Source organism: Pagrus major, chromosome 21 (assembly GCF_040436345.1).
Source record: "Pagrus major chromosome 21, Pma_NU_1.0".
NCBI classification, from domain to species: Eukaryota; Metazoa; Chordata; class Actinopteri; order Spariformes; family Sparidae; genus Pagrus; species Pagrus major.
This window is the reverse complement of record NC_133235.1, coordinates 11,707,574-11,733,165: the sequence shown is the minus strand read 5'-3', so window position 1 is coordinate 11,733,165 and position 25,592 is coordinate 11,707,574. Positions and strand designations below refer to the sequence as shown.

The following is a 25,592-nucleotide window of genomic DNA, read 5'->3' as shown; positions in this document are numbered from 1 at the left end:
TGTGAATTAACGTGGAGCTGTCGAACAACCACCTTGGTCAATGAAATCCGACATGACTCAAGCAGAAATGTTCACGGATGAGGTAATGTGTTCAAGTTTTACCTTGAATAGAATCACAGATCTCCTCTGGGTTCCAACTTTGCTGGAAACATTCAGGTTAAAGGGGCAATATGCAAAGATTTTAGTTCAAAACATTCAAACATTTTCAACAGAATGTGAAGATGAGATATATACTGAAGTTAGCATGCTAACCAGCTAGCCCCTGCCTCTTTCTCCCAGCAGTTGTTAACACCAAAGCTTACCTGGCAGTCTGGCTAGCTGCATGGCTAATTAAGCTAACAAGCTAACAGCAGCTACTTGCATGGATGTAGCCTATAAAAATAATACAGTTAGCAGTTACTCTGGTTGTTCAATTCAAGGTGGCCAATTCTTACGTGCTGCGCCTTTAATGTAAGTGCACAACTCAACAAAATACAGAACAAAGGTCTTGTTTTCTGTAGACATTTTAATGCAGAAATGTTATGAATTATATCTTCAAAATAGGTCTTAAAAAATACTGACAACTGAGTTTCTACAGACTATATTCCATACTGAAACACACATACTGGTTAAAGCATCTACAGTATACACAATTCTGATACTTGCATGTGTAAAACAGGTTTTCCTCGTCCTTCATCGAGGGTCTAATTGACTGTCATCTTGTTTGTGTCCCGATTTTGTAGAGCATGTTGTTGGCAAAGTGTCTCCCTGACTGCTACTAATAATATTTCTCTGGTGTACATTACAGTTAATTGAAGTGCAGCAGCTGTCAGAATAATTACATGCTGATGTTTGCGACTTGGCAGGGAAGGATTACACTGAGCCACAAGCTCTGGAGAGTTTCCTTTTTTTCCCTTCTTCTTCTTCTTCTTCTTCTTCTTCTTCTTCTTCTTCTCGTCAGTCCTGCGAGCCGACATTATTTCAGCCAAATGCCAACAGAAAAACTGGATCTGAGACAGACGGAGGGAGAGAGAGGGAGAGATTCTGTTTGCCTAATGAGATACATGCTGAGGGACATGATGGAAAACTGTTGCAGTCACAGGAGTTGTTTACAAATCGAAAAAATATCTAAAATATGACAAAAATTCCAACTTCATTGCGTACGTATAATTACATTTTTTTCTTTTTCAAAAATGTTCTTCTTCAGAGTTCAAATCCAGCTATCCAAGTGACCACAACTTCTCCGAGCCTTCGTTGGCGATGAGCACAACCACTCTGCAGGAAGCCACTGGACTTCTGCCTGTTCAACCCTCTCAAGGTCGGCCCTCAGCTCTCTGAACGCCACGGCGATATCTCCGTTGACGATCACCTTTTCAAACAAGTGACCGCACTGGCTTTCCATGTCGTCAGCCAAGCTGATCATGTCCTCAAAATCCTCCTCCTGTGACGAGAGATCACCATAGCATCACATAATATACTTACATTTAATAGTTTGATTTGTGTGTCCTTTGACTGACCATCAAGCGAAAGATAAACACACATAAGCACTAAAACACACAGTCACAGCAATTAATGATCAACGATGATTTCATTGTTAATACTTTTGATGGACGGACCTGCTGAAACACGACCATGTGTTGAGAAAAAACATCCTCTGGGAAGTTGTTTTACAATAAACTGCACATACTGTAACGTAACAAGAAATGGAACGGATCCACATGACCGTTCAGCTATACAGACCAAGGCGTAACACGTCGTTACATGCTGAGAGTTAAGGATAAGAGGCCTTTTCACACCAGCTGTTACGGTGAGGTGAAAGCACAGTCCTGTATGTTATGCCTGAACTATCTGAGGGCTGCGGCGCCGGGCACTGGGCAAACTCCAGCTGGGCTGTAACACAGGTGTGTGACCTCGTGGGTTTAATAAGGGCAACGTGGGCAGCCGGGGTCAAACGGTGAGTGAGAAGCCAGATGGGGATTATGAAAGTCATCTTTTTGTCACGTCTAAAACATATCTACCATCAAACACAGATGCTTTTGCTTTAATATCCTCCAGAACAACATCAAATATGAACCCTCCCCTCATTGACTCATTCATTCAATTCATCCCACATACATACAAGATGTAAGCCTTCATCTCCTGGACAAAATGTTCTCACCTGTACGCCACCCACCAAGCAGCCTTGTAACTCCCCCCGTCTCTTAAACGTCTCTTAAATGCTCACCACAGGGTCAACCATGTGTAAGCAGGGTGCACGCATGAGTAAGGGAGTTTAGGTGTGTGTACGTCTGTGGATGTTCGACCTCACGCCGCCCTCCGTGTTACAAGACACGGAACAAGCACCTGACTTCACACATGCACCTGATGTGTCATAGTTTCTCTCACCGAAAACACCCTGACCGAGCTCTTGTCCTCTTCCCCGCAGATGAATTTAGCTCTCCGCCTGGTGAGGCGCAGCTCCTCGATACGCGGCGGCTTCACAAACACCACATATGGTTTGTATTCACATGTGTACACGTGCTTTATTTTCTGTAGTAACGGACAGATAGAAAAGACAGAGCTTAGATGAAGGCAGAAGTCAATATTTATCCTGTAATTAGTTGTCTAAACAATGTAGAAACACTATTTCAGAAGATCAGCCCCTTGAGACCAATGCATGGTTTGAATCTACTAGTATTAAACTTGAAAGAGGTTTTGGATTTTAATTTTGGAACGGACTGTGGTTGCTCTGTGTAGAGGATTGGTAATATTGATGATTTAAATAGCATTATTGGCTCAGGCCCGGTCCAGACGCACACTTAAACAAAGGTTTGTTGTGTGTTTTGGTCTTTCGTACACATGTAACTGATGTTTTAGGTCACTGAAAAACAGACCTTTTGGCAAAACTTCTTCCAGGATCAAGATAATCACAAACTCAGTTGTTAGTGTTGATGTCTGGACAGGCTGACACTGAGATAACAATGGAAACAATGATGAACACACCCACGTTTGCTTTCTGGTTGCGTCTAATCAGTGTATGTAGCATCACTGGCAAATGTAAACTGGGTAGTGTTGTAGTACTCGAGATCAGTCTTGGTCTCTTTTAAGGTCTCATCTCCTACTTGACCATGTTTTTACCCGGTATCACCCAGTGATAACTGGCTCACTTCTCTCCGTGTTGCCTTGATTTTTACCTCTAGCCTCCTTCACCACGGAGGATCCTGTTTCTTGTGGCTACTGTTGTTCATTTTGTAGACGAGCATCTCAAGGATGACTGTTGCTGTGGTGTATATCAGCCTCCTCTAGCAGGATTTCAGAGGCTACTTTATCACTGAGCCGTGGTAGTCGGTGACGGGGACTGATAATACAGTGGTGGGAAAGAAAGACAAAAATGGCTGCTGGCAATGTTTTCAACACCTTTTCAGGTATATAAGAATGGACGGAGATTATGTCTGAAAGGTTAATATCTGACTCCCTACTACTTTCAATTACATGGCTGTTTATTCCCACTATTGACCTGAGGGTGAAGACTGCCAACTTTGTTGGCAAAGACTTTAACTGGAAGGGATTAACACATGTGGAGGTTGAGGCGATCCCTCCTGACTGCCTGTCAGTGTTCGATGGACGGCCTGGCCAAGAGGGAAGCACCGCTGCCAGGAACTAAACAATGTAGTGGTGACAAACCGGCCATTGGAGACTTTATTTGTGTTATTTAAACATCAACAGGTCATATAATGAAAATATTTAAATTTCTGGAAAGGTAATATTTATAATGAACATTGTTTGTGTTTGTGTAAAGCACCAAGTTTAGCCAAAAATGATCTTTTTTGATGTCATAATACTTTACTTACACTAGGGTGCACATCCAGGAGGCACACCTTGCCCTCAGCCATCACTCTGTTCACAGAGTCTAGACTTGTTCCATAGTAGTGTCCATTGTATCTCCCATACTCTATAAACCTATAAAGAAACACGGGCAGACACAGACAGGAAAGATGGTATAAAACGGTAATCAGACTGCAGTAGAGATGGTGGACTTCACCCTCATGAAAAGGGAGAGGAAAAGTGAGTAAAAACACAAGTGGGACTATTTTTAACACCATGGGAAAGGAAACCACAAGAGCGCACCTATGATTGAGAATGTCCTCTTCAAACATGTGAACTGATACAAAATGATAATCCACCCCTTCCTTCTCCTGCCTCCTCTTCTCACGTGTGGTGTCTGGAAGAAGAACAAGACGGGAGGCTGACGACAGCTTTTAAAAGATGAGAAAAAACATTGTGTGCCTGGGAGGTAAAGGTGACACTTTAAACCGTCTGTCTTACGTGGTACGGTGACGCCGTAGTGGTCGGGGTCGGATAGCAGGAGCCTCCTCTTCAGTTCATTAACGCCAACGCCGTCGGGCCCTGGAGACAAAGATCAAACTGTGAACTGTGCTCTGTACGTGGGTATTCATTCCCAATATCACTAATGTTTTCTTCACGACAACATCAAACAGGCAAAGCAATCTGGTGACACATCTGTCTTTATCATCAGAGAGGGAGAAAGGGAGCAGGAGAGAGTCAGACAGACAGACGGAGCTCTGATTTCATCCTGATTTCAGTCTGAAAATGATTCTCCGACCAGCCTCACTCTTTCTCTCCTATGTTAAACGCTCGTATACCCTCTGTTAAATCCATAGCATCCCATCTAAATGTGACATCTGCAAAGTCACACAGTATCAGTGTCATTATAGTGTAGGATGCACAGGATGAAACACACACACACACACACACACACACACACACACACACACACACACACACACACACACACGCTGTAGCATCTGGGATTTTCTCCTAAAGTAGGTCTGTGCAGCCCCAGATTGCATCAGCCTCTAATGGAGCGCCGTCTGAAAGTAGGATTCCTGACATACCTGCCTTTTCCATCACAGCGTTGCATGAGCTCGATACATTACAAAATATCAAGTTTATAGACTGTGCTCTCTTACACTGCTGATGTCTTTTACAGCTGTGCCACAGAGCAAACTGGAGAGGAGCATCATCAGGCTCTGTGGATACTTTCTCCTGACCTTTTTTTTCAGGAGTCACACGATCTGTAGGGCTTAGAGCGGCTGGCAGTCACTTTCACCAACGGTCCCGGGGCATAACGGCCTATTGTTTCCTTCAAAGTGCGTGTGCCATGCAAACAAAAAAAGGACATATTTTCAACCTGGTAGGACATTATCCAGCTGGTCCTGTTTTAGCGATCCAGGTTTTGGTTTTCCTGTCTATAACTCTCATTGCCAATAAGAATATATTCTTAATGATGACCTCCGGTCAATGAAGAGGCTTCAGAGCAGACAGTAAAACGTAATCCAGGGTCGGGTTTAGCTCCAACTCAATTATAGAGGTCTAAATCTAAATCCAAGCTGTCTTAACTGTTCTAGTCTGATGATGGAGCACTTGGCTGACATTATGAGGGATCTAATTCACGATCCACTCATCCCTTTCTCTCCATTCATCGATCATTTATCTCCTCTCTATCTGGTTTTGTTTTTGCACCTTCATTGTGTTTCTCCCCTCTCTGCCTTCCACTCGCAATTTTCCTTCCCTCATCCTCCGTCTCTCCTCTTCTTTCTCCGGTCACAGATGACCTACAGTTGTATCGTAATATGACATTAAAAAGACCCGCAGCAGGGCTCAGTGTAAGATTCCCCGGGGAGAGATATAGCTCAAAAAATACATAGAGCAGGCCTGCAGGATTGGCAGGGAAGTGAATCTGGGGTGGGCCACAAGGTAACTTAAGAGAACACAATATATTCTGACTTGGAGTTTTCTGACAGTGTTTACGTGGTTCTGATGGGAAAGGATTGTTCTTGCACTCAAGAGTGGGAACATAAATCTTCATCAATGCTTTATGTTTTCTTTTGATCAACAACAGCTTCAAGAATATTGTCCTTTTAGTGAATGGGATCAGGTTATTTAGATTTTTTTTTTTTTTAATGGAAAAAAGGGAGCGGGATAATATAAAACAGAACACGACTGACCACAATGTGCAATACTGAACATGTTACCACAGTAACTCCCACGTTATAAGATGAAGGTTATAAGCATGTTATGCACACAGTTTACCACTCTAGCTGCTCACAGCGTTTGGCGTTGTGCTTTCAAAACAAACTTTCTGCACACGATGGGAGGTTGCCTCTTTATTTAGCTTATACGTACCAACCAGAACGACCAGACGGTGCCTCTCCTCGGGGTCTCTGTGGTAGGGGATCACCTCTATGTAGGTAGGGGGACGAATGGAGCCGTGCACCCCTGTGCTCCACCTCCTGTGCCGCGCCGCTTCTTTTGCCCGACTGCTCTTTCTTCCAAGTCGGAAACTCCTTCTTAAACCAGCTGGATAAGAGAGAGATGGACTTTTAGACCTCCCAGGTGTATTATTAAAAAGCTCACAAGAGGATATTCTCTTTATGACAGTCCTAAAACCTGCATTAATTGATTTTTTGGCCACTAAAATGCAGCACAACACAACATCTGGCATATTGTCAGCTTAAAAGTTGATAAGGCGAATGTGTTAGGGAACAATCCACCACCAATTTCAACATCCAGCAGATGGAGAGCGACATTAGCATTCACTTAAAATCACATTTCTGGCCACCTGGTGAATGTAAGTCTACTATTAACTCTGCTTTTATCTTTTTTCTTTTTTTTTTGTTCTGCACTGATTTCTGAGGGAAATAACTGGCTCTTCAGCTGCTAAATGCTCTGCTAAGCTCACCAGCAATGGCTAACTATGTCTGTGCTATTTGATGATGGCAAAGTAACAAACTCCAGAGATACCCAGATGATAACGTAGACCATAACAGAAGGGAGAGCTACAGTTTGAGAGCACATCACACTGTAAGAATCCATCAGCACCGCCACCCAAATATCCTGCACGACCATGAACAGCACAAATCACATTCAAGACACGGCAACTCAGTCTGTAACGCATCGCTTGTAGGCCGTCTGACAGCCAGCGTCTGCCATGCGACTGTGGTCTGGCCTGGCTTGGCAGACCCACTCTCCTTCATGATGTTAACTGCTGCTAAGTGATGGAGCGCTGCCAGGCTTTCTTTGACGTCAGCTGTAATTTCACTTTGTAAGCATATCCGTCCATTTCCACTCCGGGCTTCATTCTGAGAAACACGGCACTATGAGAAGAGATTTCAAACTTTTGTTTATGTGGAATTTAAAACTGATGATTTCACTCAGAAATGTGAAAGGTGATACACACTGTGTTTAAAACCAGTGTTATGCAGCCAATGAGGATTCTGAGTTCCTACAATGGAATAAGGTCGAGAGGAAAACATTATGCAATTGTCAATCTTAAGTAATTCTGGCAGCTAAATTCTCCTCTGTTACTGAAAATGCTCTCAGCCGTAAAATCTTACTTCTTTTTTGGAAATGCTACAAGATATTTCTGCTCCACTTGACAGTGAGTGAGGCTGAGAGGAGAGATAAGACTGAGAGGAGAGCGATGACATGCAGCACATATAAAATGGGCCATAATGTCGAGATTATATGATACGAGCCACAGCCTGCAGTTTTACATGAGACCATTCAGGGCTCCTACCATTATCAGAAAGAAAGAGAGTGAGATGAGAAAATGATACAACTCTATCTGTTCATTAAAGTAACGATGAAACAGGCAGGAGTTAGAAGCCGATCACACCGAGATGTGTCGCTACAAATAAGTAGCCAGTAAAATCATTGTTTTCCTTCAGTACAGCGAGCTCCTCTCTTGCTCAGCATGCCACGTTTTTTTGGCGGCTTTGACATTTTTTCAACTTTCAGTGAAAAGTGTGAACGCACACTGCATGTCAGTGTCAAACTTAGCCCAGACACCAGGCACACCCGGTGCACTTTCCAAGGTGTTTTTGAAGCGGACGCACCTGTAGCAACAGGACTCGGTGTGCCACTAACATCATAGCCAGACAGCGAAAGGCTCATCAGTTCAATATGCATCATCAAAACAGGAAGAGAAAAGAATTTTGATATCTTTTACATTAGTCATTTAACTATAAGAGATAACTAAACATTTATCACAGGGACAAAGGATTACAACTTGAACTGGTTATCTTAGCATAAAGACTGGGAAGCAGGTAAAACAGCTAGCAGCTGGCTTAAAATAATGTCTATCAGTGCTTTTATAGACAATTACAATACAATACAATAGACATTATAAGGCACAATAAACACAATTACACAATAAAAGTACATAAATAGAACGACAGTACTTTTCTGTACAGGTGGCGGCCATGTTGGTGCAAGTCAATATAGATCACCGAGTGGTTTTACACAAAACTAAATGGTATTTTACTATCTTTACAACAAACTGTGACTTTCTTGACAAAATTTTCTATCTATCTCTTGGACAAATTCATATGTATAATTCATGGCACAACTTATGTGTAAAACTGTGTGCTCCCCCCTCCTTCCACTCTTTATGCTAAGCTAACTGGCTGCTGCTTTTAGCTTCATATTCAGCAGGCGGATATAAGAGTTGTTTCAATCTTCTCATCTAGTTCTCATAAAGAGAGAAAATAAAAGCATTTCCCATTTGGGTCGAATTATTACTTATGACCAGCCAGATAACCATTAAAAATCAAAAACAAAAAATCAGTTTGCAAAAGGACCCTGTAGGACACAAGCTGTTGGTCTGTTTTTCTCTTCTTCTTCCTGCCTTCACTTGTGCATCCACACATAGCGCTCAACTATTTCCCCTCTCTCTCACTCACTCTCTCCTCTGATTACCCTGCATGAAGTCATCGGGTCGTGCGGCATCAATAAGGGTTTACATGCCAGACAGAGAGGAAACAGAGTCTGAACCACGTCCTCAGGTGGAACCTGGCCTGCAGTAAGATGAACTGCGGATTATTAAATGCACATGACTCTTAGGATTGATACAATGCAACGCCTCTAATTACCTTGCCTTGTACAAACGTGAGGAGCCTTTTTACAATCAGCCTAAAGTGCGCGCCCCCATATGAACATCCTGCACGGCTCGTATGCACACACATTATATCAAGCACATCATATCCAATCCATGAGATCAAGACAAATGGGATAAATGGGAAGGCTGAAAACCACATTTGCTGTTCCAGTCGTCTCCCACAAATCTCCAAACCACAAAACTACATCATCACATGAACCGGTTTGTACTGAAAATATAACCAGGGGCTCCTTTTGTTGCTGGTTTTTCCTCCATCTATTTTTATTGCTAAGTTTGAAGCAGTGGCGAAAGTCCATTTACTCAAGTACTGTTGAGGTCTTACTCATATGTACTCCTTTCTTCTAGTAGATTTCAGATGGTAATGTAGTTTTTACTTCACTATATTTATCTGATAACTTTAATTCTTAGTTGCTTTACAAAATCAGATGAATCACGACAAATGCTTTATAATCAACAAATAATTAATGATGTATTGCCATAGATTAAGATAAGACCTGATGCCCAGGGTAAATTCACAAGCAGTATAAATTAATGATTTGTTTTTATTTTTTGTGCTATTTGTAACATTTTTATACAGACAAATATATATGTATATATATATATATGTATATATATATATATATATATATACACATATATATTCATAATGCATCTACAGAGCTTGTAGAAAGGTGCAGAATAAAAGTATCTCTTTTTCTTAAAAACATTATTATGATTGTGAATCAGTAATTTTAAAATCTTTTTCGGGTCTTTTCAGGTTTTTTTAAGTCTGTGTAAGAATTCTGACAGTTGGTTCTAGCGAGGTTTGTCAGCCAGTAATATAACACCATTATAACGTGGTAAATTTAGAAAGTCTAAAAGAGCTGCACGATTAAATTATTGTATCCACATTCAAGTTAGAAGGGCACTAACATGAAAGTTAGCCGGCTCGGTAGGCGGGAGGCTCTGGTGCGCTCGCTCTATGGGCCCCACAACACTGAAGATCCAGGTATGTTTATCACCGGGAAGTCGAGCCATTTTGGCGCCACTGAGCAGCTTTCATAGGAATAAACGGAGCTCCATATCCATGGCTGTGTCCAGGTTTTAATGTAATGTCCTTGGGCTGATGATTCGAACAACAGCTGTGTTTTGATGCGAATGCAAAGGAAGGTTGGAGATGGAACGCCACATTTATAGTGGCTGAATGCTGTCAATTACTCCTTTAAGTAACATTTTAAATGCATGAACTTTACTAATAACATATTTATATGTTTTTGGTACTACTGCATATGTGAAAAAAGTATTATAAAGTGGTCAGTGGCTGAGTTGCAGCGGTTAATGTAGGCACCAGGTTTTGAAAAGCTGGTTTAACATTGTACGTCTGTAACATAACACAGTTTAAAAACAAACCAGAGATATCACCCTTGTTTTATTCCACACGTTCCTCTTCCTTACAAACCTACATTACCCACAATGCAACTTTGCCACTGAGTGACATCACTGGAGGCAGTTTATTTCAGGCAACGTCCTCTGGATCCACAAAAAGCTTTATATTACTTTTCTCACAAATGCAGGTGTACTCCCCAAGACCTGTAAACACGCTCGAGTGTGTAAAATTGTTGGAGCTATCCTTTAAGTAAACCATCTGAATACTTTTTCGACCACTGATATTCAATATATACGTGTTGTTGTGTATTCTCTTATCATACTCGTCCCTTTTCCAGTATCACTCAGTCGAACATCTCACCGATGTGGATCCCTGTTATAGCGCTGTAGTCGACATCCTCCGTGACTGGAATAACAGGAAGAGAGAAAAGGGAAAGAGTGAGGAAATCTAGACACAAACCACAGGGGCATGATATCTGTGTTGCTCTGAAATTTCATACTCAAAGTATTAACATATGTTCTGACCTAAATGTCTTAATATTTTGCTTTGGAAATTCAAATAATAGTTTTATGTAGAAATGATATCCACAGTTTAGAACTATTAATAACAACCTTACTCTTACAAAGTGATTGTTAGTGAAAAACTAGCACATTGCAGCGGGCCGCACTTTAAACCTGCTTCTTTACAACTGAGGAACATTTAACAGAATCCTTTCCATTTTGGAAATGTGGTGCGGGGAGCATTACACGACTATTATTGTTGGATAATACACCTCTTAAATCTTTAAAAACCCCAAACCAAAACCTCAAATATACACGCGTATGATATCATCTAAAATTATGCTGAAGGTGAGTTTTAAAAAGCCAAATTCAAACAGACAGTACCTTCGCCCTCATCTGCGCAGCATGTGGAGAAAAACAAAAGCAGTGAGTACAACAGGAGGGCAGCACAGCCCACCCGTGACCTTGGCCGTGATCCTCAGACATGACCTGTCCACCTCACAGCTCAGCACTAAAGGAGCTCTGATATGTTTATTGGGACGTGTTAAAAGGTTTTATTCTTTTCAGGTGCTGTGGTTTTATTGAACAAATGTTGGTTCATCACCTGGTGGTTTGACTCGTTGAGGCCTGAACAGGGCTTTGGGTCGCTGTAGTGCAACTCTCCTGTAGAAATTTAAAATGTATTATAGATATTATATTGCAGTTTATTTAAATAAATGAAAGTATTTGTCATAGACTAAACACGACCACATCACCTCTCATGGAGCTGCCGCGAGGGGATGAGCCCTCCCCGAGCCTTGCTGTCCCCGAGGTGACGGGCCTGCCACCAGGTGTCATCCTCCATGCTGACAATCTGGAGGACGTCGCCCCTTTTAAAGCCGACAGCTGCGTCCTTGCACGGAACGGTGGGATCGTCATCGGGATCGTAGTCAAAAAGAGCTCGCAAAAACAGCTGGGGAAAGAAAATCTTATTAGTTTTTTGCCTTCAAACAGACAAACAGGTGAAAAAATGTTCTATTCTATGTATTTGTTCATTCTTCTCTTATTTTCCTACCGCAGCTCTGTGAACTTCCTCTGTACCCTGGCGATGAACACACAACTTCGTCTGGCGCTTTTTAACATGTGTTGGTGTCATTTTTGAGGAATGGCGGTGATCATACAAATAATTCGTCTTAATCCTTTACAAATGCTCCCTGCTCTAACAGTTTCCAGCTTGGACATCCACTGCATGTATGTGCTGGTAGGGGTCCAGAATTCATCCTAAACAAAGAGGACGTGTGGAACTCGAACTTTTTCCACATACAGCGTTTGGATTCATCGCTAATAATAAATTGATGCGGCTCAACGCGCTGGGACGTGTCACAAAATGCTGTAAATTGTGGCGAAGTTGGTGAGTGTCTTAACCTTGACTGTCTGATCTGAATTTACTTCTTGACAACGCGCTGCTGTCCTGACAGCATTGTGGCAAAAACACAAAATATAACCAAACACACAAGATACCGCTGATTTCATCTCTTTTACTGAAACCAGGTGGGCAGCTTTCTCCATCCAGTCAAGTTGCATGCTAAACCAAAGTACTCACAGCACGAAATATGTGTAGTTAATAACATTTACTTTACCTTCTTCTTATTTGATGCCATTTCTTCCTTGAAGGAGGCAGGAATGATTTTGAATTTAACTTCACCCTTTGAACAAGCCTGCAAAAGAACAGTAATGAGGAGTATGAGTTTGATATTTTGGGAAACGTTCCTGTTCTTTCTTGCTGAGAGTTATATGAAGAGACTGATACAACTCTCACATGTATACGGTGAATGTTAGGCTACACTCAGCAGCTGATTAGCTTAGCTTAGCATAGCATAAAGAATGGAAGCAGGGGGGAAAGGCTGGAAGAGCATACCAGCACAGATTAGTTTAGTAACCAACATATTAATATCATTTCTTGAAAATGGAAGAGTAAGAACGGCGAGTAAAATTGTTTATTTCTTGGCAGATTTGTAGTGAGCCAACTACTTCCCCCTATTTCTAGTCTATATTTAAGCTAAGGCCCGTGTCCACATAATGTTTTCATCAGTGTCTTTTTGTCAGTTGTTACCAATAAGGAGAAAGCGTCTGCAACAGCATGTGGCTGCCTCGTCAAAAGCGCTTCTAGTTTCTGGAGGAGAAGTTTGCTCTGAACTTTCCTGAGCTTTATCAGACAGAAACTATCATAACTGAAACAGAACAGCTCATTTGTGGGAGCAGATCGTCCAAACGCTGAATGTTGCTGGTGAGTGTTGTGCTTTTATCAACGTACACATTGTCAGCTGCAGTGTCAATTTTTAAAGTTGACTGCACTTTAAAAAATCAGGAAACCAATAACCTCAGAATTATCAGCTAAAGTAGACAAATACATTTAAGTTGTACAAGCTAAAACATTTTATCAACTTGGAATTATTAGTCTACCCTACTTGGTAATTTTGAAGAAAGCAGTTTTTTAAGTACAGTCACTGAGTCACATTTTACAGTGTGTGTCACAATAAAATCTGACAAAGTGACCAAAATGACCAAGTAGAGTGGACTAATAATTTTGAGCTGATAAAACTTTTTAGCTTGTACAACTTCAATTTATTAGTCTACTTTACTTGGTAATTCTGAGGTGATTGGTTTCCTGACTTTTTTAAAGTCAAGTCAACTTTTAAAACTCACAGTGTTTACAGCACACTGCCAGTGCTCTTCTGCTAGACGGACACCTTGTGTGGACACGGGCCCAAAGCTAACCATTTCTGGGCTGAACCCTCATATTCTGTTCCAGGATAGGAGTGGGGATATTGTCAGACAGAAAACAAATGAAAAAAACTCCACTAACAAACATTGTTTGTGCAGCCAAAATCTGATATATCTTATTTCTCTGTGTCACAGAGCTCCATTGTTGTCCCAAAAAATCAATGATCCACAGTGTTGCAGAGGGCGACGTGTTCCTTCATTATCATTACCATCGACACTGTGGTTTATTGAGAATCAATCCCAATCAACACAAACACACATCCTGCTCCTGTACATACTCACAATAAACCAAATGTAGATGAGTCCACAACAGGAAGTAGTCCCAAACAAACATACTAATGTAAAATAACATTAGCTAAAAACTGCAGTGGCCAGCTGTTTTCTTTTTTCTTTTTCCTTTCCTTTTTAGAAAAAGAGTCCACGTATTCGACTTTTTCAGAAAGTTTCACATCTTCAACAGTAAAAAGAAAAAAGAAAGGGGGAGTTGGAGCTGAGAGCCACAGACTTGCGAGAGAAATTGAAAGGTATTGACAGACGGACTGATGCTTCGAGCAAAAGAAAAATACGGAAACATCTAGAACAGCCAGTCTTATCTTTACAACACTGAAAAAAACAATGTGACCGAACAGCACAGGTGAGACTTACAAGGAGAGGAAGGATTTCCTTTGGCTTCCTGTGCTCCAGTGAGATGCCGTTCACCTCTTTAAGCTCATCTCCTTCATGGATCAGGCCTTCAAAGTGTTGGAAATACATATGGAAATATGTACCACATGCTCCTCTCTATGCCATGTACAATCACTATGCACCATAATAATGTTACTACACACTGATGTAAAGGTACAGGAAGGTACAGGTTGGTAAAGGAAGTTAATCATAAGCTTACCGCTTTTATCAGCTGCGCCTCCTCTCATGATCCTCGCCACGACAATAGCCCCGGTGGATTTATCTTTCTTAATTGTTGCCCCCTTGAAGATAGTGATTGGTAAAAAAAAAAAAAGGGATGATGCACAGAGGCAAAGAGGTCAAGCATGGACAGTGAAAACAACATGTTGGTTTGATTACAGCGCAGACAAGCTTCTTCATTCCACTGAAGGCTATTTGTATCAAGACGGGACCATTTAGCCGGCTGCCTTCATGTAACACACAAAGCGCTGGAAAAGGTTATCCAAATCAGCATTATTTTCAACAGATGTTGTTGATGTGGAGCAAATCGCAATGGAAAGAGCATCTTATGTAGTTGACTACAATCAGCTCACGCTCGGGTGTAACCCTGTTGTCTGGAAAACGGGAACATGCTGGATCGATCAAAGAGACTGTGTCAGACAAAGGTCAGTCCCCTTCCAATCTAGTTTTGGGATCAATACAAAAGTGTGTTCTTTATTATTGGTCCTCTGCACATTCCCCCCCGAAAGCTCAACCACTAACGCACCAGCATACATACACTGAAAAAAGTCCATCATTAAGTCAATTACTCTCACATTTACCCCTAAGAACACATTTTTCTTTCTCAGATTCGGCTCATCTCCGCCACAGGGGTTGTGTTTTTGGCTGCTGCCTGTTTGTCTTTCAGTTAGCAGGATATCTCAAAAACTTGTTGACAGATTTCAGTGAAATTTGGTGGAAAGTAAGACTAACGGCGAAGAAACAAATGCTTCGTTTCTGATGTGGGTCCAGGAATTTTTTAAAGGAATTTCTAACTTTGTGCTCGAGGGCATTTTTGAACATTTCTGATATATTTTAATGAACCACTGGACCCACTTGAATGGAAAGAGATCTGGCAGATGTTCCCCTCAACTGTCCATCACTCTTTGAATTTTATGGAGATTTTGATCCAGATGCAGATAAAAAAAAAAAATTCAGAACCTTTTCTTTTATTATTAAAATAACAAATTTAGAGGATTTTGCAGCATTTGGCGAAAATATGCGCTCTTTGTACTTTGACTGGTTTTCAGTCCAGTTTCACTTGATCCAGGAAATCTACAGAAATAAGTGACAATAGCTTGGAATAAGGCTGCTGAAAATGAGCTATGATTAAAGACTTTGAAACGGGTTGATTTACATCAGAAACAGAAGAGAAATCATCCCAATCCATTTAAATGCTCAGTTGCTCTAAAGAACTCAGGTTTTGCAGTGCGCACACATGCGTCATATGCACGAACACAGAGAGAAACACACCTAAAAATGCTGAAACTATCTTGTGCTTCGCAGCAGATATATGGCAACAAAGATGTGGAAGAATTGACGATGTAGATTCCTGGTTGAGCAGCGGGCCAGACCCAAAGGTGATCCAGGCTGCTGCAGGAACCGTTACTTCTGTTTCCTGTCATTCCAGAGCCCGTGGGCCCGCTACACGCTGGCATACAGGGCTCGAGCAGTCACGCTGTTTGACAACATGACATAAATTCAGTCATTACAGAAAACTTCAGCTGAGTCCCTGGGGTATGTTTATTGCTTTGAACTGCCTGTGTATGTCAGATGTTTTTGGATGGACAAATTACACTTATTTAAGTCCATTTTCCCTGTTACATGGTTGTCTTAACTTAAATACAAGCATTTGCGTTTGTTTTTTGTGCATTATAAGGCCACGTAGAGCAAATTAGACACAGGCTGACATGTAGTCGAGTACAGTTACTTGTTTTTTAAGAGGATTTTTGAGAATTCACATTAGTAGAATGGAAAATACTTTTTTCTGTTGATGAGTAGACTTTTGCTGCACGAGCCGTGACAACTTTGTCAGTATTTATTACAGTCTTGTTATACATAAATTGTGCTTATATGTTTTTTTGCAAGAGTTAGACGAAATTGATAGATACCACTCACTTGTTTGTACAATAACATGAATATGCTGCTCAGGTGGTTATCTTAGCTGAGCATAATAATATTTTGATAATGATTTGGAAAAAGGGGGAAACCTGGCTCTGTTCAAAGACAGAATTAGCAAATGCACCAAAGCTGACACATTATAACATGATATCTCATTCTGGTATTATCAAGTTTTGTTTTTTGTTGTTGTTGTTTTTAACATTTTAAAAGACGTGTACTGACCAGGGGCTCTTTGGTTTTGACCAGACTGACAATTTTGACTGAATCCTCGTCCTCGTCCAGCACATCATCAGGTATCGGTGGCAGAGTGGGTTCAAAGTCTCTCTGAGCCACAGTGTCGAGGACTGACAGCAGACTCTGTAAAGGAAACACAAATACAGTGAAGGTGTTGATCTGCATTCCCATAAGTCACTTTAAATTCTAGATGCTGCGAACAGATGTGACACTGGGGATAGTATTCTCTAAAGCAACTCACTTTATATGGAAACTGGCTGCGGCCGGCAGCACACTCGGAACAAAATGGAAATTGGGGTGTTGGCTGTCAGGCTGCTGTCGAGTTTGGCATTGTGAACAAATTGAAGAACGAATGTCACCAGTTTTACCAGAGCAGGTTCAAAACAAACTTTTAGATTGACTGGTTGGGCTAAAGATGGTTAAATGCGATCGGTAAGGTCAAACAACAAATGCAGCCGATCCCTGTTGACTGATTAAAGGTGACTGGGTTAAATTCCAACACGTCTGGCTGTGGTTTCTGCACTCTGAATCCAAACACAGCCTTTTCTTCTTGGGGGCAAACCTTCACCTTTGCCCATGCCAACATGACAAATTTGATTTAATTTGTGATACGCTGCCAGCCTGTGGGCCACCTGAAATCAATCCCCCACACTTCTAACAGTGCCTCCGCCTGCAACCGCGCTGGCTCTGCTCAAACATGACAAAACTCCTTTTCCAACGCAGGACTGTGAATTGATATATGACTCACTATCAATGCCCAGACAGTTCGTTTAAGTTCACTCTTTGTTAACTTTGGCAGCGCAAAAACAGGTTTGTTTGCAGAAAAACAATATTCTGGATGAACGTTAATCTCTCGCTGTGAGTACATTCCCCCCCGAAAGTGAATTTACTGTAATAAGAAAGAAAGAGAAGAGGGGGGGAAACATCTGCTCATCAACTCAATTTTAACAATCAGCCAATCCATCTGTCAGTTAGTCTACTTGTTATCCCCGTGTCCATCAACAGTCGCTCTGCTCAGAAGCTGCCAACGCGTGAGCAATGTGTCTCTGGCCACTTTCAGAGACAGGTTTTCAAAAAACAAACATTCATTTACAGAATATTAAACCTGGAGTTTCTCATAAGTATGTGTGAGCGCCTGCGACGAGGCCAAGAACAAACAGGTCATTAAGACTGTTTAAACAAACCTGTTAGTTCTCGGCTGGCTTCGGCTCCTCATTAAGAAAAGCCACGACTTCTGCAGCTCACTGGAAAACCATACGCTGTGTGTGTGCGTGTGCGTGTGTGTGTGTGTCTGAAATATGACTGTCAGCACATCTAAAATAAGGAAACATGCATTTGAGTAGTCTGGGCCTCCGCATGAGCGAACACTAATAAACATAACTAGGGAGTAGATTAGCTTCAATGCCAGTGTGGTTAATGGATGTCAGCACCTCTCAGCGGGCAGAACGATGATGAGGTGAAATCAATTTAAATAAAATTTACAGTCGGATTAATTTGTCAATTTGTGTGACCCAAATGAGAGCTGAATGTAGGAAACAAAATACTACAAGCCGTTTGATGTGTGTGTTCAGTCTCCTGAACAGCATTAGAATGGCTCAGATGAAGCGTGAGTGCATGGTAAATTAGTTTACAGCTCCAGTGTCAGCCATGTCAAGAGGAATGACTGAACCACACCATTCATGGGTAGGTTTCTTTTATTTCTAATGATTCATCGGGGCATTAAAGTTGAAGGAAGCAAAACAGCGTCTTCAAAGTGAATAACTTTCTTGCTTCATAAATGGTCCATGTGAATGGCAATTATAGGATATGCTTCAGTAATAAAAAAAAAAAAACTGAACTCTTGCACAGTTTGGGGTAAAATGACAGAGATTAAGAAGCTATGTGAGGGAATCGTTCACCATGCTGGTAAACACACTTATTCGCTTTCTTAGAGTGAGAAGAGCAGAGACGGGTGATACCACTCTCATGTCTGTTTTTTTTTTAAAAGCTAGCAGCCAGTTAGCTTAATAAGCGTAGAATAAAGGTTTCGATAATGTAGATAATCACGGAGGTGTTTTTAACTAACGAGGTTAGCCTGTCAGCTAGTCTAGCTGGCTTCCTAAAAACGTCTGCGTATACACATAATAATTTCCTTCTCTCTGATATGTGATTTAAATCCCTTATCCAGCAACAAGGTCGGAGATTTACTGTTTGCTTTCACAAGGCGGTGTACGTGAGTGTACATTTTTGGCAGCTCATCCGAGCACTGAGTGTAAAGACGAGTCGTAGTGGCCTAACGTTAGTGTGAGGCTAGCTCACATTGCTAACGGTTATCTATCTACCGAAAGGATCAAAAATGTATATATACAAAAATGTATAAAAGCAAACAGGCATGTTTCCTAAAAGTATCTAGATCTTTTGAGAGTGTGCTCCTGTGGTGGACATGATGTGATTTGACTGGACAAAGGACTCGGCTGAGGGAGTTTTAGGTTGACACACACGTGTTTGAAGCTAAAGGATCACATCACCAGGAAGGAAATACGCTTCACCTTAAAGTGGGGTTTGGAAAAGAGGGCAACCAGTTCTTTGACTTCATCTCTCCAGCCTTGGTGTATCAGCTCCTCGGCCAACTGGAAGCAGAGGAAAAGAGGAGAGGCAGGATATGTTTTTTATAATTAGAGGTATACATTTATATCATGGCCTAAATGAGGTTTGCTGTAGTCTACATCGTGCTAGCCAAGAGAGACAGAGAAACGTGCGGAGAGGCAAAAAGTTTTTGTGAAATGAAACTTCATGTGCAGTGACACATCATCAGTCCTGTCCTTTTTTCTACACTGTCATACGGCCCCATTCACCTCATTGGGACTTTGCTTTTCTCTTCCTCGTGTTGACCGTTTGTCCCTGTACCTGTTTCGGTTTTGTGTCTTCTAGCCACTGTCGGAAAAAAGCTCCCGAATGTTCAAGGCTACACGACAGCTGTGGCGACAGCTAAAACAGAGCAGTCTCGACTGTCAGCGGCTAGTGAAGAGGCGGAGGAGGGTGACTGTGTGCAGTCGCCCGTCTTGTCAAGCATATTACTGTAATGACTTCTACTGCTTCAAGATGTCGAGGCACACTCCAGAGACACAATGCATGAAGGTCATTAGTTTCCACTGTGAGCAAACAGAAGCCTCTCTGAGGGGAAACAGACCTATGGTTTGGCCCTTCCAGTAGGTCCTGATGATTTAAGCCAGGCAGAGAGTGGCTGTCGAACCAAATCTGAGGCAAAGGGAGTGAAGGGAAGGAGATGGAGAGAGGTGAGGGGTGAGGGGGAGAGGATAGGGGTAGATAGACAGTATGGAAACATGGCAGGAGTTACATTACGTAGGGTTTACATTAGAGAGAAGATAAAGGAAAGCAAATGGAGACAAAGGGGAAAGAATATAGGGGAAGAATGGAGATGATGGAAGGAGAGGGTGGCTCTGGGATGGAGAGAGGAAAAGATGGAAGCACAGCGTAAAGGAAAAGTGTTAAAGGAACATCCTTGTTTAACACTTTGTCCAGAAACAAGAGGGGAAAAATGAGGAAATGATGCTGGAACATGACCAAAATGGTTAAAAGAAGATAGTGGGATGAAATGGAAACATAAGAATGATGAGTTGGTAACAGAAATGAAGAGGACTGGAAAGTGAAATATGAAGGGTATAGAGACCGGTCGTGCCGTTTTCAGTCACAGCAGTAGTGGGAGTACTCTCTGTCACTTCATCTTAAATCTGAAATTAATTATATTCCTCCAACCTGAAACATTAGACTACACACAAAATGATTTTAGCAGCCTTTTGCTCGGCACTGTCCTCGGTGACCTAACTCCTGGCACACAGTCACAGAATGATATCTGCTGTCAAACACAGCCTTTCAGGCAATAATCTCCGAGGTGACAGAGTTTTGAGATAACATTTCATAATTCAGTACACATGGGGAGGAATGCGCTTTCCACTCGTGCTTCTGTGTGACAGGAAAGTCGTCTGTATATCAGAGGAAACAGTTTGAACGATGAAAAATCTTCCCCGTTCCCTCTGCCGTCAAGCTGTCATCCTCGGCAGCGTGTCTATCTGTAAAAGATGTTTGGAGGGAGTCGCTTACGTCTGAGGCCAGACTCGCTGCGTGCTCTTGGACGGGGATGGGGCTCCGCTTCTCGAAACGCTTCAGACGCTCGTGGATCTGTCAGGAAAGTATCACAATAAAGGTTTTCTCTGCAGTAAAAAGGCACTCACTGCAACTTCTACTGCAAATACTAAGTACTTAGTACAAAGCTGCTACTACTATTCTACTAGGCCTACTAATTACAAATTTGAGGTACTTGTACTTTTTTGAATATTTCCATTTAATGCTACTTTATACCTCTATTCTACTACAATTCAGAGGCATATTTTACTTTATACTCTACTACGTGTATTTGAATACTAGTTACTAGTTACTTTGCAGATATAGTTTGATGTTTATTGATTAAAATAAAACTTCACCGACCCCCGAGAGGAAATTCTCAAGCTACCCAGAAGACAGTTGAAGGTGCAACATGTAAGACTTGGCCACCTGTCGAATTTATACTTAAAACAAACGGAGTGCATAATAACAGAATAACCGCTAACTGCTGACTAACTTTAGCTGCTGTTGACAGGAGCTTTGGACCAGGACAGGCCGGGGCCTGCTGGTTAGCATGCTAACTTCAGCAGGTGTCTCTGTAACACAATACGAGGCATATTTAACACAACATCAATACTGTTATTTCTTCACTCTTTGTTGATAATTTGAGTTCATTTTTACATACTGCACCTTTAAACCATCTTTACCACCTTCAATATCTAAGTGATTAAAGGAGCACTATGTAGTTTTGGGGAAAACATTTAAATTAGAGGAGAAAGACTTTCGTTTAGACTGGATGTTTTTATGCCTAAACAAACTAAATAAACAAACTCTCTTTGTTTCCATGACTGAACAAACAAGATCGACGAGAGACCTTAAAGGACACCACAGTTTCATACTGTTTTACTTTGTTTGTATGTGGCGGACCCTGCCACCTTTCTAGCTTCAAACAGTGTTCTGGGACCTTAATTTCCTCTGAGAACAGCTTGTTTATTCAGTCATGGAAAAAATAAGATTTCCGAGTTTGTATTATTACCTCATTAATATTGTCAATATTAGAATTTTGAGTTTGAATTTCTTCTCCAAAACTACATAATGCCCCTTTAATGCATCAATAATTATAATGCAATAATATAATATTATTATATACTGTATTATATTATATTATATTATTCTGACATACGCCTGTCTGCATATTGAGTAATTTTACTTACTTTAAGTATATTTTGATGTTAATAATACTTTGAATGTTTTGAAATGCATGACTTACTTGTAACATGGTATTTCTACTTTTAGTTTTACTAGTACTTCTGAGTAGCGCTGAGTAATTATATAATAGTAAGAAGCTCTTCTTCCTGTCTAACTATATAAAACATCATGGTATTGCATGGTCATTTATGAACATTTTGCTGTTAATACTTAAGTACTTTTATTTATGTAACACTTCCAACCTGCAGACAATAGTGCTGTTTAAAAAACTAGACGCTGTAACTTAAATTAGTGGCAGCGAACAAGCCTGAATGTGTCTTCACCTTAAAGAGCAGGTGGAGCTTCTTCTCCATCAGCATGCTGTGGAGGAACCTGTAGTCCTCCTCTCTGTCTGTATGAGACTCTGTTCCAGACATCACTGATGATAGCAGGCTGCACACGCCTGAAGGAGGAGGAGGAGGAGGAGGAGGAGGTGCAGGACATGGCCACACATACACACACATCAATAAGTACTCCACCTGAGCCTGTTACTCGTTTACAGTGCCTGTTTTGAATGTTATGAGCTGAGGTCAAGAGCCACAGAAGAGAGGTCAGAGGTTAACTGGAAGGTGTGATGAAAAGCCTCCCCTGGGTTCAGCCTTTAAAAGAGTCACTGTTATGGGGATCATTGCTTTTATTTTCCAGTTATGTGAGTATTTTATCTATTAGGGCCAAGACAAGGGAGGTGGAAAGGGACTTTGTAACATACCTCTGTGTTCTGTTCTGCTCAGCATCCTCCTCACTCTGAGAAATGAAAAGACAATTTCAACAAATATTAAAACCCTTCATATATTCAAAGTGAGTTATCTGCTTCAGATTTTCTTTGGTTTTATCAGCCAAGACAGAGAAAGAGAAATGACTAGAGCAAGAAAGGAAATGTATTTGTTTCTAAAGATGCTTCTTATGAGATATTACTGCCCCCTAATGCTGATATACAATATTTCAACATTAAGGTAATACACTCTTCCACCAGGTCAGGGAGGTCAGCAACCTTTACTAGCAAAAGAGCCATTTTTGCCGCCGTCTGTCTGGAACAGCAAAAAATATTTGTGTGTTATAATGAAGGTAACGCAGCCTGGAAAGTATAAATTAGCCTATTAGGATTCTCAACAGGCCTGAATGAGCATTCATTAATATTTTCAGATGATGTGTCTACTTATGCTTATAAGGTACTTGAACTTTGCATTTCCATTTCAATGATGCCATGTTTGGTGCATTTATGAAATAAAATACGTAGCGTACAATAAATGAAATCGAGTAGCAATACAGAACTATATACACAGGCCTGCTTAAGTCCTCCCCGTGTTTGTGAAAATGTACAAAATAAAAAGTAACCTCCTTTGATCATAAATAAAACATATAGCTGCAGCCTAGTATAAAAACAGTAAAAGTAAAAAAATAAAGAATAATAAGTCTATAAAAGTTGACTAAAGTCCATTTCAGGGTGAGTTATTCCTCCTTAAATCCTCAGCCACATACAGCAATCAACCCCCCCACAAACACACTATGAGCTCAGGATCACTCAATTAATCACAACTTGATAGAGCAGATACAAGTCTGTGTGTGTAGGCTGAGGGAGAATATAAGAACCACTGTGGGTCAATAACGGTTCATTTCAATGTAAAATGTCAAAGCCACAGGGAGCCAGTGCAGAGGGGCACGTTGTCTACCCCTGCAGGTCAATAAATTATTCAATCAGTCAGTGTTTAATCAATAACATTCACAGTTCTTTTTCTTTATGACATTAAACTAATTAAATTAACATTTTTGCATTCTTGATTGAGCATTACTAAAATTACAGTTAACAAAAGATTTAAAAAAAGGGTTATGACAGAATACATACTGGATATCCTTTGCTAAAATGTATTAATGTATTTCCTCTCTTGTCTACTTAGTTTTATTCATTTTAAATAATTGAACCACTGTATGCAAATATGCAGAACTCCATTTAAAAGCATGAGGATTGATTTAACAGAAAGATAAAAGCATGAAGGCCTGTAAACAATAAATGCAACACAAAATCCACACTTTTAAAAATAATTTTAATGTTTCCATAGCCCAATGATTGTTAAAATAATTTGGATTCACTGCTTCATCTGTGGGTACAGATCAGAAGTGTAACACACAAGTTTATGTCCAGCACATTTTAAGCAGAGGAAATCCCACTTCAGCTCAAACAAACAAACAAACCTTAAAATGCACTCACCACAGACTGCCCAGTCCATTAGGCCCAGTTCAGGCGAGCTGCATCGCTTAATGTCTAAAGAGTATGAGCTGCATTTGAACATCCACTTGTCGAGAGAGGCTCTATAGTGTTCAACTGGCCGGATTGTAACACAGACTGCCTCTTATCGAGTCGATATGTGTCAGGTCTGACCTAAATCAAGCCAGCGGGCAATCAATGCAGCAATCAAAGCGCAAAGGGGCGTAATGTCAGCCTGCACCGGCTCACTTCCCACATATGACTGTCACCGTTTTAACTGAAGCTGAGGTCAGCAGATGCATCCTTTCAACACCGTTATTTTTTCTCTTTAAAACACTGATTTCTCTCCGGTGATAAAAAAAAAATACCTAGAGGTTTTAAAGGTGCACTGTGTCAAGATATGTGTTAATAGGAGCAGCAGGTGAGATTTGGGGGTGATGCAGCTCGCAGTGTCAATCCAGTAACACCTATTCACTGTTCAAGTCTTTCTATGAGGGCCGTGATCCTGGGTGAGCTGTTCAGTGTCACTCTGACCTTTGACCTCTGTGTGGGTAAGATAACTGAGCCTAAAGTGGCTCCTCTGACCTCCAGCTGTAGAGTCTGATACCAGCTCAGCTTTGACACATGTACACAGTCTGTGAAGTTCAGGTTGTGTTGACATTGTTAGAAATGTAAAATCAGCGCCTGTTTGTTTTTACCGAGCTCAGAGTCAAAGGAGGTTTTGTTCTGGACTACACACACTGACAGGTGTTTCTAGCTGTCATAAAAGTAGACTTTATGGCACAATATTAGATTATATTAAACTGCACAGGGTCTATTTAATAAAGATGGAGCCAACAAAGCTCCATCTGTTGCTCGTCTGAACACTTGACCGGACAACAGGAGCGTCTTTAGTATCCACACACAACACACTCAAATAAAAGAAAAGACATTATTAAATATATTCTTCTCCGAGCATTGATGTCTAAAGACAACGGAGCAGAAGCAGCGGACAGACCGTGGGTGTGTCCCATAAAACGTCCAGCCAACGGGATGTGGACCGAGAGGAGGAGTCCTCAGCACCGAGCTGTGTTTCAGCTGCGTCACGTTATCCAGAGACAGCTAGGCTAATACCGGAAATGATGCTACTTACTTCAAAATAACAGCACAAACTTTAAACTCCGCCACTTGTGAGAAACAAATGATTGTCGTGCAGTCATCTTTCTGTTCTGCTCCACCACGCTAAAGCGAAAATGTTTTCGATATATTAACAACAATTGAGAAAAATAGTAATTCAGGATAAATATACCGTTTTTTGATTATATATTATAAAAGAAAAAGTCATTATAACTAGCTATGTAGGAATAACGTGACTGTATTTGCCATGTGTGGCAGTTCTACTTTGCAATATTATGTTTTCTTTCTTATCTAATGTGC

General features: G+C 41.1%; 1 protein-coding gene across 2 annotated transcripts; it reads right to left on the bottom strand.

Moving 5' to 3' along the window:
* Positions 1 to 538: 538 nt before the first annotated feature.
* Positions 539 to 24,261, bottom strand: LOC141016532 (MAGUK p55 subfamily member 7-like). 2 transcript variants are annotated; one of them, XM_073490943.1, is made up of 19 exons: positions 24,180 to 24,261; positions 22,683 to 22,717; positions 22,258 to 22,376; positions 20,726 to 20,803; positions 19,153 to 19,233; positions 16,613 to 16,747; positions 14,451 to 14,532; positions 14,213 to 14,298; positions 12,424 to 12,501; positions 11,560 to 11,756; positions 11,409 to 11,467; positions 10,665 to 10,709; positions 6,166 to 6,339; positions 4,285 to 4,365; positions 4,087 to 4,180; positions 3,810 to 3,918; positions 2,365 to 2,508; positions 1,154 to 1,420; positions 539 to 989 (listed from the first exon to the last, which is right to left on the bottom strand). In XM_073490943.1, exons 2-18 carry the CDS (start codon positions 22,705 to 22,707, stop codon positions 1,190 to 1,192), a joined length of 1,818 nt encoding a protein of 605 aa, XP_073347044.1. In that variant the 5' UTR covers positions 22,708 to 22,717; positions 24,180 to 24,261; the 3' UTR covers positions 539 to 989; positions 1,154 to 1,189. The 2 variants fall into 2 exon arrangements, with proteins under 2 accessions (XP_073347044.1, XP_073347045.1); XM_073490944.1 differs by lacking the exon at positions 2,365 to 2,508.
* Between the last annotated feature and the right edge of the window lie 1,331 nt (positions 24,262 to 25,592).